The 20641-nt window shown below is 34.8% G+C and overlaps 1 protein-coding gene across 1 annotated transcript in view; it reads left to right on the top strand.

Annotated features, from left to right (window-relative positions):
- LOC129255856 (protein O-linked-mannose beta-1,2-N-acetylglucosaminyltransferase 1-like) overlaps window positions 1–11440 on the top strand; it is a 40812-nt gene extending 29372 nt beyond the window's left edge. Inside the window, exons 13-21 of the mRNA XM_064096451.1 lie at window positions 391–584; window positions 1351–1542; window positions 2315–2485; window positions 3183–3356; window positions 5505–5568; window positions 7064–7282; window positions 7663–7824; window positions 8979–9110; window positions 9837–11440. Of these exons, the coding sequence (XP_063952521.1) occupies window positions 391–584; window positions 1351–1542; window positions 2315–2485; window positions 3183–3356; window positions 5505–5568; window positions 7064–7282; window positions 7663–7824; window positions 8979–9110; window positions 9837–9924 (1396 nt within the window). The 3' untranslated portion in view covers window positions 9925–11440. The remainder of the gene's footprint in view (window positions 1–390; window positions 585–1350; window positions 1543–2314; window positions 2486–3182; window positions 3357–5504; window positions 5569–7063; window positions 7283–7662; window positions 7825–8978; window positions 9111–9836) is intronic.
- The last annotated feature ends 9201 nt before the right edge of the window (window positions 11441–20641 follow it).

Here is a 20641-nt window from a genome sequence, read left to right as displayed (position 1 = left end):
GAGAAAATAAAAAGTACATTCTACTATATTAAGCTATGAGATACATTGCATTGGGAAATAGAATGATGTAGTATGTAATTTATAAGAATGGTTGACTCCAAGTTAAGTATAGTTAACACACCTTATATTAGAGTCAAAATATTGATTTTTTTTGCCTTGGAAGATATTTTATTTTTATTGGGTACCTGATCAATATAGATTTAGGTGTAAAATTGTTAACTTTATGCAAATAAAATAAATCCATACCTTATATTCTTCATGTTAAAATTGTTTTAGGGCATTGACATCAGTGTAATCTTGTAATAAAGCAGACCAGTGACATGCACCTGCACCTTTGGGGAAGTTACCTTAACAAAAGCTTTAATGCCCCTTATCTTTCTGTGAATACAGACTTGGTTATGACACCAAGCGTGAGCTGCAGAGGTTAGGTGCTATGAAGATCCAGGACCTTGGCTACAGGGAGATGTGGGCGTTCGTTGGTCAGAAGGGAATCAAAGGACTCACACCCTACGAGAAGGTCAGTGAAGACTTCATCGACGGATGGGGCGTCAAGGCGGAAGTCTGGCAGTGCATCCCCAAATTCAGTAAGTTAACGGGGTACTTTTCATAACGAGACTTACAACTAACTTTAAGGTAACATTGCATCATGGCAAATGTCATGATAACATGGCTCATCTGCTAATTAACTTACTTAATAACCATCCAGGCCACTTTTCAGTGAGATAACTTGAAGTTTAAATAAAGCAAGAAATCATGAGATAGTACAATTATATTCCTGAATACTCAATATCTTAAGAAAAAAGTCTGAAAGAGGTTGACAAGTGTAAGATGGAGCTGGATTGGCACTCATGAACATGATATCACTGTAAACTGGAAAACTGAACATTGTTTCAAAATGGTTAATAATAGTTGCTATCTATATAGGTTGCTTAAAAAATGCATTAAAAATGTGTATTTTGGTTTATAAGATCTCACCATCCCATCTTCCCTTCTATAGTGATTTGTGTGAAACAATATCCCTTGATATCTATGATCAAACTGATCCTTTTTTTTTTTTTTTTTTTTTTTTTTAGTTTCATCTCTTTTTAAAATTTATTTACAAATATGTTTTATTGATTTTCAAAGGTTTACAATCATCGAATCAATATAAATGTAACAAAAGACAAAATAAGCAGCAAAAATAATAATAACAATAAATCAAACTGATCTTATGAAGTGATGCCATGTGTGATGAGAGAAACGATCTGCTCAATCACTTTTTAGGGGGATAGATCAAAATAATTAAATCAAAGTAATAGATATATTTCTCATTTGCCAATGTGAATGCTCTTCGTTGCTTGTGTTGTACAGTCAATGGGACATCCATGACCGATACCAAGATGGGTCTCAAGAAAAAGACTGAGTTCTGTCAGAAGTACCTTCCAAACTTCCGTGAGATGTGTTCACCGGTCAACATCCACCGTCCTGTCGTACCCCTTCAGCTTGATGATGAGAGCTTGGCTTCAAATCCAGCTTACTCTACACCCATCATAGTGGTACCAGGTAACACAAGACATTGCAATTGATGGATTTTAGAACCTGTTGTAATGATTTATTGCATTGATAATTATGTAGAGTCAATTATACAAATCAGTTGGATGATTCATAATCAGGCTTTGTTTTACACGGTCCTGGTGTCATAAATTTGGAGGAAATTGACATTAATTGTTTTTGTTACAAACTCTGATAATGATAGTAATAAGCATGAAACTATATAGCAGAAATACAAATCAAAATATATGTAGCTCCTCTAAGACAAAGTTTTATTTTAACTAGTAAAAAATAATGACTTGCATCTTGGATTCAAACATGACATGAGCTCTCATAACAATTCCCTCTAGTTAGTATTACTGCTACTACTTCTATCACCAACATCCAAACTAAAGACCAATCTTTTCTTGCAACTATGTGAATAATGTGTGACATATTGGAGAGTCAATGCCGTTGAATGTTTTTTTTTTTTTTTAAGATTAATGATACAAATTCTGTCATCATCATGGTGTGTTTGTGATATCTCACTTTTAACCATGAAATTTGTTCTTTGGTTTTGCTCTACACAATTCAAAAGTTCATTTCTTGACCTAACCTTCAACCTCTCCTAACCTATACAGGGTCTGACCTGGAAGCACTGTAGTTGACCCTCGAGTCTCTGAGGGCATAACGCAGCCTTCAGAATCATCCTATTGTTGTCCATATGAGTAGCATTTAGTTTAAGCAGACTGATTCTTGACCCAAAGTTTGTGACTTAACCTTTAACCTCATCTTACTGATTCAGGATCTGACCTGGAAGCACTTCAGTTGACCCTTGAATCTTTGATAGCAGTACCCGGCCTTCAGAATCACCTTGTGGTTGTCATCTTGGAAGGAAACTTTGCTCAACCTAATGAACTAGTTGGAGTTTATGGCTTCAGAGTTCACTATATCAAGGCCAAATCTCAGTACATATGTAAGTAATGTGTTTATTATTATAATAGAATTATCTTACGAGATACAATTTATTCCGAGGTGCACAATTATTGCCTCAGCTTTAGCTCCAGTGCTCAGTGTATAAAAGGAATAAGCCAGTTAATAGTTATCTTATGGCCAAGTTTGTACAAATGACCTTTGCTTTCTTTCATTAGGTTAGTCAAATGTCAAAGCAAGGTATTACGTAAGCATTTCTGATATAGCAGGATGCAGAAATTGCAAAGACAAGGTGACTAGAATAGAACATCAATGTTCAATTTCTACTTTGAATGCATAGCATGCTGCTCTTACGACATACTTGGCTAAGTGCAAAATTACCAGTTGCCAGGGGATGCATCCTTGTTTTCCAGTGAATCTAATGAAAATCACAATTCAAAAGAATAGTTGAATAATCAACGACGTCAAAGACATCTCACTGAATATTAAATCACCATGCCATTTGAGTGCAAATGACCTTCTGATCATGCACAAAAGGGAACTAGGAACTGGCTTATTAGCCCAGTTATTATAAAGTCGAATCTACTTTAGTGACAACTTGTTGTGAGTATTCACCTGTTCATAAAGACCACAAGCTTGGTTTCTTTTGAATAATTTTCTATGATGAAACATGTATTATGTGAACATGAGCATAAAGACACCAATTTTTTTTCTCTTTAATTTTTTTTTCCTTTTCACAGACACCCTCCTTTCAGGCATGGAGGAAGCCATGGGGCTCTTTCCAAAGAATGAATACTTTATCATCATAGAGGAGTATGTAGAGGTTGCTCCTGACTTCCTGCGGTACTTCTCACAAACCATGCATCTATTAGAAGATGAGACGATACTTTCTATATCAGCATGGAATGAACATGGTAGGTCACGCTTTACTTAGTCTGATTGCAAGTAGAGAGTGATTTAATACCATTGATGATGGTGATGATGATGATGATGATGATGTTAAAGGTGATGATGATGATGATGATGGTGGTGGTGATGATGATGTTAATGGCGATAGTAATCATAATAATAATATGTCCATTTATATAGCGCAGTTACTATGTGCTTATACTTAACTGCGCTTTGATACTTGGTATCATATTATGATAATGATGGTAAAGTTAATGGTGATGATGATGGTGACGATGTTAATGGTGATGATGATGGTGACGATGTTAATGGTGATGATGATGGTGAAGATGTTAATGGTGATGATGATGAAGTTGGTAATGTTAATGGTGGTGGTGATGGTGACGATGTTAATGGTGATGATGATGGTGACGATGTTAATGGTGGTGGTGATGGTGACGATGTTAATGGTGATGATGATGGTGACGATGTTAATGGTGATGATGATGGTGACGATGTTAATGGTGATGATGATGATGACGATGTTAATGGTGATGATGATGGTGACGATGTTAATGGTGATGATGATGGTGACGATGTTAATGGTGATGATGATGGTGACGATGTTAATGGTGATGATGATGATGACGATGTTAATGGTGATGATGATGGTGACGATGTTAATGGTGATGATGATGGTGACGATGTTAATGGTGATGATGATGGTGACGATGTTAATGGTGATGATGATGGTGACGATGTTAATGGTGATGATGATGGTGACGATGTTAATGGTGATGATGATGGTGATGATGATGGTGACGATGTTAATGGTGATGATGATGGTGATGATGATGGTGACGATGTTAATGGTGATGATGATGGTGATGATGATGGTGACGATGTTAATGGTGATGATGATGGTGATGATGATGGTGACGATGTTAATGGTGATGATGATGGTGATGATGATGGTGACGATGTTAATGGTGATGATGATGGTGATGATGATGGTGACGATGTTAATGGTGATGATGATGGTGATGATGATGGTGACGATGTTAATGGTGATGATGATGGTGATGATGATGGTGACGATGTTAATGGTGATGATGATGAAGTTGGTAATGTTGATGGTTGTGATGATGGTGATGATAAAGACAATGATGACAACAGCGATGGTGGTGGTGGTGGGGGTGATGTTGATGATGGTGATGATGCTGCTGCTGATGATATACTATGTTTATTAAGCCCACGTATCCACTTATCAATGTGCTCAAGATATTCTCAAATTGCCCTTTTTGCAAGGTTACTTATTACGAAGCATTCATGGAAATCAATCCTGTCCGTTCTTTTTTTTACCAGGGTGTGGAGGGGCAAATATAGAATCTTGTCTTATGAAAGAACATCATTGTCACAGCAGGATATTAAAGGAGAATGAAACTCTTGGAGCAAGTTAGCTTTTGTGAAAGCAGAAAAATCAAAGAATAAGATCAACAAAAGTTTGAGTAAAATAGGACTAGCAATAGAAGAGTTATGAGCATTTGAATGTCGAGATCACTAATGCTATGGAGATCCTCCTATTGGCAATGCGACCAAGATCTATGATGTCACAGATGAACAACTCTCCCCTTTTGGATGCTGAAAATATACCCCACAACATCTCTTTTTGCTCATTCTAATCATATGACAAACGATTCATCAATGATATAATGTTGTGAAACCTCTGTACTTGTCCTCTCATAAAGAGAACACCTCACCTTGTGATAGACTCTATAAAAGTGAGAATATAAGTGAAATAAGTACTAAAGTAATGAGGGAGTTGTACGTGTGTGACATCACAGATCTTGGTCGCATTGCCAATGGGAGGATCTACATGGCATCAGTGATCTCAATATTCAAATGCTCATCACTTTCTTATTATTCATTCAATCTTCCTCAAACTTTCAACAATATGTTTCTTTGATTTTTCTCTTTGATATGGATTCAGCTGGTTTCAAGGGTTTCATTCTCCTTTAAATTCACTAGTTCCCATTACCCTTTTGCCTTAATATTAACCTTCAAAATCATTCGAAAATTATGTCTTTTGTAACACAACCACTAAGATAATTTATTTTTAATAAAAATGAAAAGAATCGTGGTTGAATTAGATTTATTCCCATTTTCGTTTTCAGGATTCAAGCATACGTCAGGAGACACAGGGTTACTCTACAGAAGTGATGTTTTCCCAGGATACGGGTACCTATCTTAAGTTTTACATTTTCATTAAAGCAGTTTAGTTTTATTTTATACTTATTGTTAAAAACATTGAACATATCCCCCCCCAAAAAAAAAAAAATTGTTTTTAAGAGTAGATTATGGTTATACAATCTAATCGACTGGTATTGATGTTAGGATTATTTGTCATATTCATTGCCGTAACTTGCCCTTTCTTTTTTATGTATTTGTTACGTGTCCTTGTCAGGGTCAATCTTACCCTCCCTGATGGTTTTTCTTATTCTTCTTTTCCTACCTAAATTCTCTAACCCTGTACTCTTTCCTTTTAATTGTATCATAAGATCAATGGTATACAGTATACTGTATTTTATCTACTTACACACTTGAACATTGTATTGTAAAATGTATTCAATGAAATGTATACTTGTATTTTTAGCTTTGTAATTCACATGCAATTCAGTTTGTTAACTGCAATATGTGGAGAATTTTAATAAATACCATTTATCTATCTATCATCTATCTATTATGTATTCACTCTCCCAATATACCTCTCTGGTTGCAGTAATTTTTAGATCACTAGTGATATGGACATCCCCCTTCTGGCAATGCAACCAACATGTGTGATGTCACATTTGTCCAACTCCCCTATTACTTTACTACCATGTCTTTCCGTCTATCGATAAATTAGGGTTTTTTCATGGGAGGACTTGTAATAGAGGTTCATAAAATATATCATGGGCAAAAAGTTTGCATTATCATTAAAATGAGTGAAATACTTGTTTCGTGGTTGAATTTTAGTGTATAAAGGGAGAGTTGTAGTTTTGTGACATTACAAATCTTGGTCACCAATGGGAGAATATCATTAGCATTTGTTATTTCAACATTCACATGCTCATAACTTTCTTACTGTTTGTCCAGTTGTTCTCAAACTTTCATTGGCCCTATTCTTTGATTTTCTATTTTCATACACGCTAACTTGTTCCATGAGTTTTGGTCTCCTTGAAACATCATCATCCCAAAAAATGAAAGAGCAAATGCCTCTTAGGGCATAAGTCTCATGGCCAGGCTTCGAACCCAGATCTTGAAGTATGAAGTCAGCCGCCCTCGACCTCTCAACCATGGCACGTCAAACTCAATTATCTTTTACAGATGTGTATCAATCGGATGTGGTTATTTACGTCTTGGACCGACCTTGAATCTGTAAATCAATTTGTAATTTTTCCCCGTGCAGCTTGTATTACAAGCGCATGCAACAACGTCCAGTCACAGTATCACAGATATTCTTCATTCATCTCAATGGCAATGTTGGAGGATACACTTTGAACTATCCTCTACTTGGAGATAAAGCCATCATCAGAATGCTGCTGATAATGACCATAGGAGCATTCCATGACACTAATTTTCACTGACATTTGTTACAAGCTACTGAAATCCTTGCTGCTGATTGGTTCGGAACGAAATTGTCCCTGCCTATTTGTTTCGTGACACACTGCCCTGTTTTTTTGCTTGATACTAGATGGGTGCTGAGGAGGACTGTTTGGAAGAATGAAATCAAGAAGAATGAAATGACCTGCTGTGTGGATCAGACATGGAGAGGCTGGTTGAGGGATGATAGTAGGAAGAAAAGAGAGTCCATCGTACCCGACGTCTCAAGGGTCAAAAGGTCGATCAAACCAGGCATCTACGAAGACAGGCCTTTCCTAGAAGAGTATCTCTCAAATAGGACCATGACAAGGTATGATTTCCTTTCGATGGATTCACAGAGAACAACAACTTCCCCCTCCCCCCCGGCTCTGTTTTTTTTGTATTGATGGGACCATGATGAATGAGTGTATGTACTTATCTGCTTGAGAGAAAGTTTTATATTGCATGAAATTAGGTAATATACAAGCAAAAGAAGGAGTGAGCAGATATAGAAATATCATTTTGCGAGATCAAGAACGTGATACCTCTTACACAATAATAAAATTTACAGTGCATCCCACAAACAACGAAACCAAGAATTATCGATGATTTGTCAAATCAATCACAAAAATAATGCACAAATGACGTAAATTGACTCGCCTCAATAGGGTAGTCATTGCCTTTTTATCCACAAATATCTTCCTCTCTCAGTGACCCTAGCACTGAACCATCGAGGGCGTTCTACCTCAAGCAAGCAGAGTATGAGAATTATATCAAACAACTCATCAAAGAAGGGATACCTTTAGATCGTAATCTGTTGATTGGATGTGAGACCATTGGCAAGACATCATTAAATCTGTCAGAGTTTTCAAGGTAAAAGATTGCATCTTTAGTTTAACCCTAATAAATTGTAGTCAAAGAATGGATGCCTTTAGATCAGTATTTCCTGATGGGATATGAGACCATTGGCAATACATCATTAGTCAATCAATTATGGTCAAAGAAGGAACGCAGTTAGATCATAATCTTCTTATAAGATAGTATTGAAAACGATAATAATAATAATAATAATGATAGTGATGATAATAATAATAATGATAATAATAATAATAATAGTGATGATAATAATGATGATGATGATGATGATGATGATAATATGTAGCATTTATATAGCACAAGAAGTTGTATCATAAACAGGTTGATTTGTTTTGGCCGTGAAGCCTTGCAAAAAGGAAGTAAGTGTCATATTATTAAAAAAATTAATGTTACATCTTACATATATTAAATCTATACATAAAGCTATATGCATTTTTGGTATTACTGTGTGTACTTTGTTTGTTTTTAAAAGAAGAAAATATATAGAAAAGATATCATTGCGCTTGATCCCTCTGTTGTGAGATACCCGCACAATAGAGCAACAAATTATTGAACTCCGGTCCTTGCCTGTATCTGCAGGCAAGGACCAGGGGCCCGTCTTACAAAGAGTTGCGATGGATCCAATCAATCGCAACTATGGAAAGCCAGCAAAGTCAACATATAAAATGCATGTTTGTTTAAAAGATTTTCTAGATATGAATGTATTTCCATGAATTCATTGATTTCTTGACAATTTGGTGGGTTCTCCTTTGTTTACAAAAGACATTTTGCAAATTCCTTTTATAAAAAATTATGACACTGATGGATTTCCATAGAGTTACAATTGATCGGATCAATCGTAACTCTTTGTAAGACGGGGCCCAGAGTTCAATAATTTGTTGATCAATAACTTGTTAATCATTTTTATGATTATAAACAAATTTCAAGCGCAGAACTTTTTTTTCCATTGTAATTTATACACTTTGTTTCTCATATTTTTTAATCGGTTTCTTATTGACAAATGAATGAAAAGATATCTATTTCATGTGTAATCATTTTAAATGTTTAATGTAATGTTGTAAATAGCAGTAATCTCTTTTACCAGCATGAAAATTACATGTTAATGTTAATTGTCTCGTTTGCATTGTTTTAAACTTTAATCTGTCGAACAGAGGAGCGTATACATTATTCTATCGTCAAGACTCGGTGACAGATTACAGGGTATTGGTCAAGCTTTCTAAATGCCTTGGAATATACATCTACAATGACAACACAGTAAGAGGATTACACAACGGTGTACTCAGGTTAGTCTTGATAAAGTTCATCCATAGTTTAAACAGAACTATATACCAGAGTTGAAACTATACTGGAGTTAGTCTCGATAAAATCCATACTTGGGAAGCTAAAAGCACGCCTCACATTACATGATATATTACAGCGCAATTTCTTTAAACAAATATCGCATTTGCATTCATTGTGAAAGTTTCCAGAAGCAACTATTATGTGAAGTTCGACATCATGCGAGGAATACTAAAACCAGAATTTTACTTTGCTGCAAGCTTTATGGTCGGAGTAAAGTAAAAATCAGCTTCAAGTCACAGCTGAGGATGACATCATCACGTTTTAAAATTGAATTTGCTTTTGTTCCTACAGGGATGCTCTTAATAGTCTGGAATTTCATTTTCAGTATTCATATCACTATTTGGAACTTTGATTGTCAATATTTGATACACGACCATGTTTTCATATCGAATGTTACCTTTTTTTGATGTATAACTCTTCACTTGTATGTAGTAAATAACCTTTGGCAACTCTTTTTTTTGTTTTGTTTATATGTTGTGAAAGAAATGGAGATGGGATGAATCTCATTTGTTGATGCTTTTATATGAATTGAATACAGTACTTTTATTGACTGACTGATAGAAGTCATGAATCAAGAATTCCTAAAAAGATTTGTGTTCAATCGTGTTGGTTTGAGAATTTTTAGAGCAAAGGTTATATTCAATAATATTTTTTCATCTTCTCTGCAGATTGGTATACCAAGGCCAGCAGTTGTTATTGATAGGAACCAAGTCACCCTACTACCAGTACAAACCAATTAATACTGTACCCTATTAGTGACCACACCCACCACCACCACCCTCCTATTCTTGAAGTTTAGCATTCGCCATTCTGCTCAAAGTGACTTCTCCTTCTTGCAGGCATTGACACTACCAACTTTCATGAAGGGGTAAACTTAATTCGGTACCTTCAAAGGGGGGTAACATGTGTACCCCTCTTTAGTGGAGGAGCATCTTAACCATCCTATCTAGGGGTAACACCATCACCTTTACCTTCAAAGGGGGTAACATGTGTACCCCTCTTTAGTGGAGGAGCATCTGAACCATCCTATCTAGGGGTAACACCATCACCTTTAACTTCAAAGGGGGTAACATGTGTACCCCTTGTTAACGAAGGAGCATCTTTCACCCTCCTAATTAGAACTACTATTGTCACCTTCATCTTTACTTTCAAAGGGGGTAACGTGTGTACCCCTTTTTAATGGAGGAGCATCTGTCACCCCCATAATTGGGGTTGATATCATTACTTTAACAAGAGGTTGATACCTCTACCATGCATCCTGATGGCATCCACACAGTCTCACTGGGCGTACCTTCAACTTCATGTGGAATATCTCTTCTCCCTCCAATGAAATGGGGGTAATATCTTACTCTGGACTCAAGGAAGGGACAAGATGGGTATCACTCTCTATTTCTATTGAGCTGAAATGGATTAAGGTGCAGCTTCAATCTCGAAAGGTCGAAAAGAGTTCTAAGAAGCCTGAAGAATATGAGGTACCTTGGTGATACATGACTTGTGATATTAGCAGGCATCTGAGGAGAGTGAAGAATAGGTGGAGAGGTGTTTTGGAAATGAAGGCTTTCAGAATTTATTCTTAAATAACACTTTATTATCTTCTATAGAATTCAGGGTATTTGTGTCATACGATGTCTGTTTCGTGAAATTTGATGTACTATTTATCATTCAAGTGCCATAATGTGGTGGTTAAGACTGAAACTCTTGAAAGATTGTCATGAAAATTTTGTTAGTTACCACAATAACTCGTCAAAGGGGGTTTTATTTTGTATCGTAATTCTTCAGTTTCTATTCAGGGTTGAAGATTGTCTGACTATAAAACGATACATCGTAAAATGTTAGTGATCTAAGTCCAAGGCCCTGCAACATAGAGCGTGTTATCGATTGTACAATTAAGTGTAACTTAAGTCTATGGCAAACCATGCCAAAAATGTAAAATATCATGAAGTCGTTCATAAGTTACGAGCGATTTTATGAACGACTGGTGATCCTTTCTTGTAGTGATACACACCGCATTTCCATTGGCGTTGATTTAAGTCCTAGGAAAGGATCACCAGTCATTCATAAAGTTTCTCGTAACTTAATAGCTTAATGAAACACCCACCTGGTAATATAGAGAGGTTATAAGCAAACAAGTGCTGTAAATGGATCAAGGAGAAATTTATTTATTATTCAATCTAACTTTAAGCATTACAAATTTTGCTGTTATAAATTCAATGTTTCTAACTCTGCCAAAGTACATGAAAATATAGTGAATGAACTTTAAATTGCGAGGTGCGCTTTTTTAAGCGAGTGATTAGTTTTTGGTAGCTGGGGTCCATTGCATAAACCTTGCATTCAAGCTTCCTTAATGTGCTCTTATGAATGGCTGAAATCAACATAGTCTTGTGCGATGGGCTGGGGTCACATATAGTGAAAAATCATATTGAATACTTCATTGATATGTCTGTTTTAAAGGATTTGAGGGAAAATTTTGGGGGGTGTATGAGAGTTTAGATGTTGATACATTCCAAGAAGAAGAGATTGAATCTAGATCTCAGGGAAAGTACTTAAAATGGACTGCCTTGACATGATTCATGTTCATTCTAGTTTTATTCTCTTTCGTTTGCCTGCATGTCGGCCCTCTGCTTTGAGTAATTAAACACTGCAATAGAGGTGCAATCTAGAAAAAGCATGTAGCTTTCTAGTGCCAAAGAGAGCTGAAAAGTACAATATATATAGATTTCTCATGCTATGGAGAGCTGAAAATGCATGTAGCTTTCTAGTGCTAATGAGAGCAGAAAAGCATATAGATTTCTCATGCTATGGAGAGCTGAAAAAGCATGTAGTTTTCTAGTGCTATGGATAGATGAAAAGCATTTAGATTTCTCATGCTATTGAGAGCTGAAAAAGCTTTTAGCCCTCCAGGGCTATGGAAAGCTAAAAAAGCATACAGCTTTCTGCTTATAGGTCACATGATGGTAATGCAAGAGGCGGGCAAGCAAGTGTTTACTGAAATAGTGATCTGTTTTATCTCACATTGGAAGTGAACTCCAGCTGTCGCATACCTAACAGAACATAGGAAATTATTTATGGAGAGCTGTGGGGGCATCGTGTTCTAGTGGTTAGGACTCCCGTCTTTCAACTTAAGAGACGTGGGATCGATTCCCAGCCATGGCATGTTTTCCTTCAGCAAGAAATGTACCCACATTGTGCTGCACTCAGCCCAGGTGAGGTAAACAGGTATTGGCAGGAAGTAATTCCTCAAAAAGCTGTGAGCACCGGAATCGGAAGTAGGAGCACCCCGAGCACCTAACAAGGTGTATATGTGGACTATATAAGTCCTATATCATTACTATTTTTTATCTGACCTGAATCGGTAGTCGGAGCGCCACGAGCACCTAACAAGGTGTATATGAGGACTATATAAGTTCTATATCATTATTACTATTTTTTTTCTGTTAGTTCAATGAAATGGTTCTTATTGAATAAAGATTTTGGTTGTTTATCACTCCAACAAGCTAGTGGGGCCTGATCCTCAATGACAACAGGGTAGTGTATTAGATATTTAATATCAATTCAAAGAATTAAATTTGAAGTAGGATAAGTATCATTTCACTAATAATAATAATAATAACGCACCTCGGAATAGAATATTTCTAGATAGATGGCGCTATATAAATGCCTATTACTATTTCACTAATATTTCATTACATTGATTATCATGTTTCTATTTAAGTTCATTACTCATTAGACAACATTATATTATCATTTGTAGCCAGAGAAGAATTATGTGCTTGCATTATAGTATAAAAACATATAACAAAAATAACCTGTTTCATCTAAGTTTTGCAATGTGTCTTTTAGAGCTTTTTAGCAAAATATCATGCCTCTTTTTTTTGTTAACTTATCAATAGTGTTATGGTCTAGATTGACATCATTTGTCAAGTTTTCTTAGCATGCATCATTTTCATTGTATCATATATCTAGTAAACAGTTTCTACTGAATGAAAACAGTGTGTAAAAAGTCATATTGTATGGCAGCGAATCTTGAAACCTTGACTAGGCTATATGGCCTAGCTTGTAGGACTAGGCTTAGTTTTAGTACCTCACTATCAGGACTACATGAATGACAGTATGTTTAAAGAATCATTTTGGAGTAATGCGTATGTGATCAGGAATTGATCTTAGAGATATATCTTGCGAGATAGTGGAATTGAAACGTCAGTACACTTGAATTCTATTTAAATCAATATTCAGGTACCTTCAGTACATGAAAGTTTATATACCTTTATGATTGTATTGTATTACTGTATGTCATTTGTGCATATCGTTGTTTTATCACACAGACTTATTTTGTAGTTATTTGATATTCATTATGGAAATAATATTCCATGTCGTATTATGCTTCAATTCGATCGTGTTTGGTTTGAGAACAACATGGATTGACATTGAAATGAAATTTGTTCTGACTGCGATATAATATGGTATAGTGATTTGTCATTATTGCAATTTGAACATCTTATGATATTCTAATGTCTTATTTCTTTAGGTGATTTTCTATTTTTTCTTCTTTTTTGCCAAAATAATCCTGAAGCTGCAACTTATTTCTAATTCAGAGAAATTAATTTTCTTTTTTTTTTCAGATTATAATTTTATGACACTTTATCTGAAATTTTCTGTATAAATTTAACTCTCATTGTATTACCACCTCTAGTCAGAATGTAATATAAGTTGAAAGGTTAAATGACTGGTACTTTATACTTCTTAAAGCATCACCAAAGAATTGTGCTCTTTTTAAAGTATTTTTATATATTATATATATATATATATTAATAGTATGAATATTGTAAATTTTCAATATTATCAATTAAATATTTCAGAAAATTGAATGAAGAGGTATAGAGCACAAAGAAATTCAAGTATTAAGTGTTGTAAGTAGAAAAGTCACATGATCTATGTACTCCTGAAAATCACAATGTTCATTGGACATAGGAGATGCAGCTCATATCAATAGCCTTAGAACATAACTTGATAAGTCAAAAAAGAAATATTTTTCAAGAGAAAGGTTTTAAGATGAATTATGATCATATTTTCATAAACCTAGTAATTTCTTCAGAGCTGCCAACCAGTACGTTTTTGGCGTATTTTGTACGTTTTTGCAACCAAAATGGGACAGTACGTTTTTTTCTTTAACAAATACGATTTTGTATAAAAAAAATTGGATCAATGTAATTTCAGGTTACTTGTTTTTTTTTCAATCATTTTGTTAAAACCAGGCTGAGATATACACATGTTTCAATGTTTTTGTGCGCATTTTAGCTTGCATACAGCTTGAGTGCCGCAATGAGCGTACGCGCCACGCATTTTACTATGAAATGCAGTGTTTTGGGGAAAAATACAGTCTTTTTATCACAGAATACAATATTTCATTCCCAGAGATTGGCAGGTCTGGTTCTTATGCTGCCTGAACAAGGCAAAGATGAAAATATGAAAAATAATTAAAAATTGAGTATGATGAAAATCCCCAGCTCAAAATCCCCAGCTCAGAAACCACTTACAAGCTCGAAAAATCAAAAATTAATATTTTATTGTTTGAAATAGATATCAGAAGCAGAAATCCTACAAAATTTTGTATTGCCCAAGTAATCGTTCGCCCGGCAGCCACTGAGCAGCGCCAGATCGACCTTGCTCTATCTCTTTAATCATTGAACGCCAAACAGGGTAGCAGCAACACCCATCTGTTAGCGTTTTGTGGTCTGACGTGGCCAGGGTTTGAACTCCCGACCTCCCGGTTATGAGATGGACGCTCTACATTTGATTGATAATTTCAGGTTGTATTAATGATATGAGAATAGAAATTGTCGTAGTGTTGCTCATCTCTGAGCTTGGTCTGACCAAAGCTAAGTCAGTAGAGGTGCATGGCCGATATTGGAGACTCTATCTCCAATATCAGAGACTTTTGGTATCCAATTTCAGAAACAGTCTCCTTTTATTTTGGCAATGTGAAAGCAAATTACGGGAACTTTTAGCCCAGCGTGTCGTCAGGTGCAGATGCCGTGGGTGACCGCTGAGCTCGCAGTATTGAATCTCCTGCCTTGCCTGCTTATCAGACCATACTGCGCATGCTCGTAACTTCAGGAACTGACCCCGATAGGGTCTGCTTCAGGTACGTCTGAATGCGGAAAATAATTATCAAGTATTTTAAGGCCTGAAACAAGTACCCTTGATTTAACAGGCCTCAATGATTGAAGCGGTCGGAAAACACCTAGTGAGACAAAAATTTTGTAGGGAATGTAATTTACGTTTTATAAAGTGCGTCTTTTCTTTTCTTTTATTCTCCATTTTTGGAGATGGTCTCCCATATTGGAAAGAGTCTCCAACATTGGCCATGTTCCTCTACTGAAAGTGGCGTATGGAACTATAAATTCAAGTGCGATTTTTAGTCACACTTTCGTAGTTTTGTGCTAAATGGTATATTCCTTCACTTGAAAACATGTTCCAGTCATGCCTGTACAGTCAACCAGCTTAATGAAACCTGTTTATATTGTAAAAATTCCATTGGTATTTCCAAGAAATGAATGAAAGTTTACACTCTATATCTCAGCTTTCCTTATGGCAATATGCCAAGGTGTAATTATGGTGATGATCCACAGCATTTTTATTGCACCATATTTCTGTTAAAAACATTCATGGGTGCAGGCTCATCCAATTAAGTTAATTATTTCACATCTGAATTAAGTGAGTTTTGAAAGACGATCACCTGATATTCCACCGATTAAAGATTTTTTTAAATAGTTAAGCACAGCCTGGATTCATTCAAAGTTTGATCATGATTTGTTGGAACGAGTGCTATATAATTATTCACACACCAAATGCCAAACTATTGCTTTATCACAAAATGGTGCTTTTTTAAAGCTTTTACCTAACACTGTCCATTACAATTTTACATCAGTATTTTATATGATTTTAGCAATAGGTATCATGTGTTTACTTTCATTTTTTATGTATCATTTCTATAAAAAAAAATCAAAACCATACTGGTCATTCATGATTTATGTAAATGCAACATATTTCCTTGTATTTTAATGATTTTTTTAAATTAGATAGTTAAAGTATGAACTACAATTGAATTGAAAAAAATTATGGAATTATATTGCATTATATACTATTTACAATGATGTTTATTCTTTTAGCTGGAAAAGTGAAATGTGTTACATCTGTGTAATAAAAAAAGGTTATTGAATGGTATTTTACTTTTGTTTGTTCTTCTTTCATTAACTTTTTATAGATTCTCATTGATAATCAGTTTTTATTACATCTAGATTTATAAGGAGTATCAGTTGCAATGTAGCTTTTGTATTTTTCATTATTCTTCCAGCGTTATTATTTTCATTTTGATGCAATTATGAATTGGCCAACTCTGAAATTTTGTCTATGTTTTTCATGCTTAGTCTTTATTCCACCTTATTATAACAAAAGGTGTTTGCTGTGTATTCATAAGCTTTTATAAATATATCACTGAAATTATAATAATATGTTATGAAAATTTGCATGTATGTGTTTAATGTCAAAATCTTGTGAATCGTTTTTCCTTTATCTTTTATATCATTTAAACTTTGCTCCTTAGTAATAAGTAATACTAACTCACTGCAATGTGTTTGTATTTAAACGTTATATTTATATAATTCTTGGGGTGTTTTTCTCAATGTTACATGACTTCATGGAGCATTTCATCAAAATTTGCCATCAGACAACTATCCTTTGTTTTGATTGGCCGAGAAGCACAGGTGTCTGACTGTTACCATGGTAACTGTCGGATAATCGCAACTTGTCATTGCAGACAACTGTCATAAAATGATCCCCAGATTACTTGAATAAAAACAACTCTTTATCTTTTTTTCCCCTGTGATTTATGTAATGATGTTCATGATACAATGTAGAGGTAGTGGTCAAGTTGATAGAATGTTTAAAGGCGTTGACCCTTGTTCTTTTCACTGCTTGTAGCTAAGGAGATGCTTGTTGTATGATACTATCATACAATGTTATAAAGTGCATTAACATTTTTTTAAATAGAAACTTTCCATTTTGGTTGCTTTTTAAAACCTTTTATCTTTCATATGTAGAATCTGTGGTGAAAAAGGTGTACTTTTTACATTATAGATATAGAATTCTGTTGTTTGAAATTGCATTATAGCCATTAGATTTAATATCTGATGGGATCCCCTCCACCTCCCAAACAAAATATAAAGGAAAGGAAGGCTAATTCAGAATTGAAATTTTCTATGTTGAGCTGATCATTTTTGATTAATTAATGTGCCTTAATGAACACTTCAACTATGTCTTGTGATCAATAAATGTCAAAATCATAATAAAGCAAATTTGATTATCTGTTTCTTTTGTGTTTTCGTTCCTTTTTTTTTTCATTTTTGGTCTGTCTCTTGTTATGATGATTGACGTATGTATAAAAGAATCACCCTCGTAGTGAACTCGACTCGAAATGGTGTCATCTAGAAAGTGTCTCCTGAATCAAAGTTTTTTTTTTTTTACCAGTTGCATTGACCAGGATCGAGTCATTTCTCAGCAGTTACAACACTGTTCCAAATAAATGTTTAATCAATTTGGAATCGGAATGACTTTAACTCAGAATAGAGCCAAACTTTCACTGACAGCATTCTGATTTTAATTTGATTCCTCTAAAAATTTTAAGAATAGGAAAGTGTACCTCCTGCTTGACTTGATATCACTGGCGTAAATCCGTGTTGATGGGTGGGGGGATGACTGAAATATTTTGGCTTTTTTTTTGCAGTCATGTTTTTAGATATGCAAGGAATTGTCATTGATATGTCCACAGTGGCGTACCGTGGGTCACGGCATTGGGGAGGGGGCACCACGGGGAAGGTCGAAGGCAACCTTCTACAGAAAACTAGATATTCAAGATGTCTTTATCATGACCAGGGGCCCGTAACACAATTAAAGCTTAGCAATGATCGTAGAACATTCAGTTTTCTACGATTGGTTGCATTGACTGTACAATAAATCAAGCGAACAATAATCGTTAACCTTTGTGTTATACGGACCCCGGACATTTAAAAAAAAAAATAGTTGATCATATTGAAAAGGATGAAAGTGCAAGATTATGCTATTTAGAACTAGAAAGTGCATAAAAAATAAAACCGGTTGTTTGACCTAGATAGAGTTTTAGAGGTTGTAAATAGATTAAAATATCTTGGTGTTGATAATTTTCTAAAGTCGGGATTCACATATACCGCAAATTGTCTCGAGAACCATAATATAAAACGCATTAGATTTTATTTACCAAAAATAACTTTAAAATTGCTATATGATAGTTTGATATTGTAAATTCAGTGATTATGGTATAATTTTATGGGGCTGTTCAGCAAAGTGCTATCTGGATAAATTACAAATTAAGCTTCAAAACCGCTATGCTCGTCTGATACAAGGGCAGTGGAACTCGGGAGAAGCAGGGAATAAGTGCCCCCCCCAAAAAAAAAAAAAAAAAAAAAAAAAAATCCCCGTAAGAAAAAATGCCCTTTTTTAAAATGGAAAATGCCCTTTTTTCAAAATGAAATTTGCCCTAAAATGAAAACCCATTTTTGAAGAAAAACGTGATGCATTTAAAGTTAGAAAATCACTTTTTTGGGCTCGCACTTCGCGCTCGCATAAATTATTGTTTAGCATAGGGTATTCGTCCTGCTCATGCGGTTACAAAAATGCATAGAATGTCCAGTTTTCAGGTTGGAATATGACACATTTTGGGCTCGTGTTTCGCGCTCGCATCAATTATTGTTTATTTGGTTACAAACAGCAGTGCTTATATCCAGTTGGTGAGAAGATCACAATTTTCTGGCTCGCGCTTCGCGCTCGCATCAATAATGTTGTTTAGTAAGATACTCATCTTGTTCATACAGAAATGCTTAGAATGTCAATTTTTCAGTTTCGAATTTCACACATTTTGGGCTCTGTTTTACACTCGCACCAATTATTGTTTATTAAGGTAGTCATTCTGTTCCTGGTTAAATAAAATGGCTATAAAATGTTAATTTTTTGGGTTAGAATATCACAAATTTTCAGCTCGCGCTTCGCGCTCACATTATTCAATTGGTGAGATATGAAGCCCGCCGTATCCTATCCATGAGTAAATAATGCAGTCTCTAACAGGTTCCTTTTCAGGTCAGTATATTAAAAATTTCAGATCGCGCTTCGCACTCGCGTTAATTCTTTAGTTATATTCACATCTTGTTTTCATGATTACAAAAACTGCTCAGAATGTTTACTTTTCATGTCTTATTAAATGAAATTTCCAAAAAGATATTTTCATCATTTTCATACGATGACAAATAGTCCTAGGAATGTCCCGGTCCCATATAGGCCATAATCGCATCATTTATTAAGTGCGGTCCATATAGACCCCTTTCCACTTCAGAATTTTCCTACACTGTGCTTGAAATAGTGCTTAAATTCACCCATTTTCAGATCGAAATATCAAATGTTTTCAGCTCGCGCTTCGCACTTGCATTATTAATTTCCATAATGAAAAAATGTATTCAGAATGCTTAGATTCTATATAGGACTAAATATAAATACGCAAAGTCACGCATGTCTATTTAGATACACAGCTTTTTTATTATTTAAAAAGTGCTTAAATGTTAAAGTTTCAGATCAGAGTATCAACAATTTTCTGCTCGCGTTTACATTATTTATGTAGGAAGATACCTATCCTTTACCTGATTTACAACAACATAGAGTGTAGTATTTTAGGTCTACATCTCAATTTTGTTTCTGCTCGCATCATAGTTAAGTATCGACCTTTTCATGATTACAAAAAGTCCTTAGAATGTCCAGTATTTAGGTCGGAATGTGAAAATTTTTCAGCTCACGCTTCGCATTATCTAACATTATCTAATTGTTGAAATATGAAAGCCTATTTTTTTTATAGTCTTCATATGATGGGTTACTGAAAACTGTTTTTAACAGGTCCCTTTTCGATCAGGCCAGAACGTATATTCATATATATATATAATATAAGAGGCAATGACGTAATGCATTGTTATATAGTTCCAACAAAGTTTATTTCCAAGTCCAAATTTTCGACGTAAACCAACGTCTTCTACTTTTATCCCATCTGTGACCAACACGCGGAATGTAATATATTTATTTATATATATATATATATTTTTTTTTTTTAATATATATATATAATATATATATATATATATATATATATATATATATATATATATAATATATATAAATATACAATACACGTTAACAATTCGTTGGTCATATCCTGCATACGGAAGGCCCAGGAAATTTGTTCTTTTATACACATACACCCATAAAAGAACAATGAAAAACTCAATATAATTGAATGAAGCAATAATCTAAGAGGATAACATGATAGCTTCCTTAATGTACTCCGTGTTAAAAATAAATGTGATTTGAACAGATATAGGCCTATATTAAAATCAAGTTGGTC

The sequence above is a fragment of the Lytechinus pictus genome, chromosome 3, assembly GCF_037042905.1.
Source record: "Lytechinus pictus isolate F3 Inbred chromosome 3, Lp3.0, whole genome shotgun sequence".
NCBI classification, from domain to species: Eukaryota; Metazoa; Echinodermata; class Echinoidea; order Temnopleuroida; family Toxopneustidae; genus Lytechinus; species Lytechinus pictus.
The sequence above is the reverse complement of the archived record's forward strand: the minus strand, read 5'-3'. Positions and strand labels throughout refer to the sequence as shown.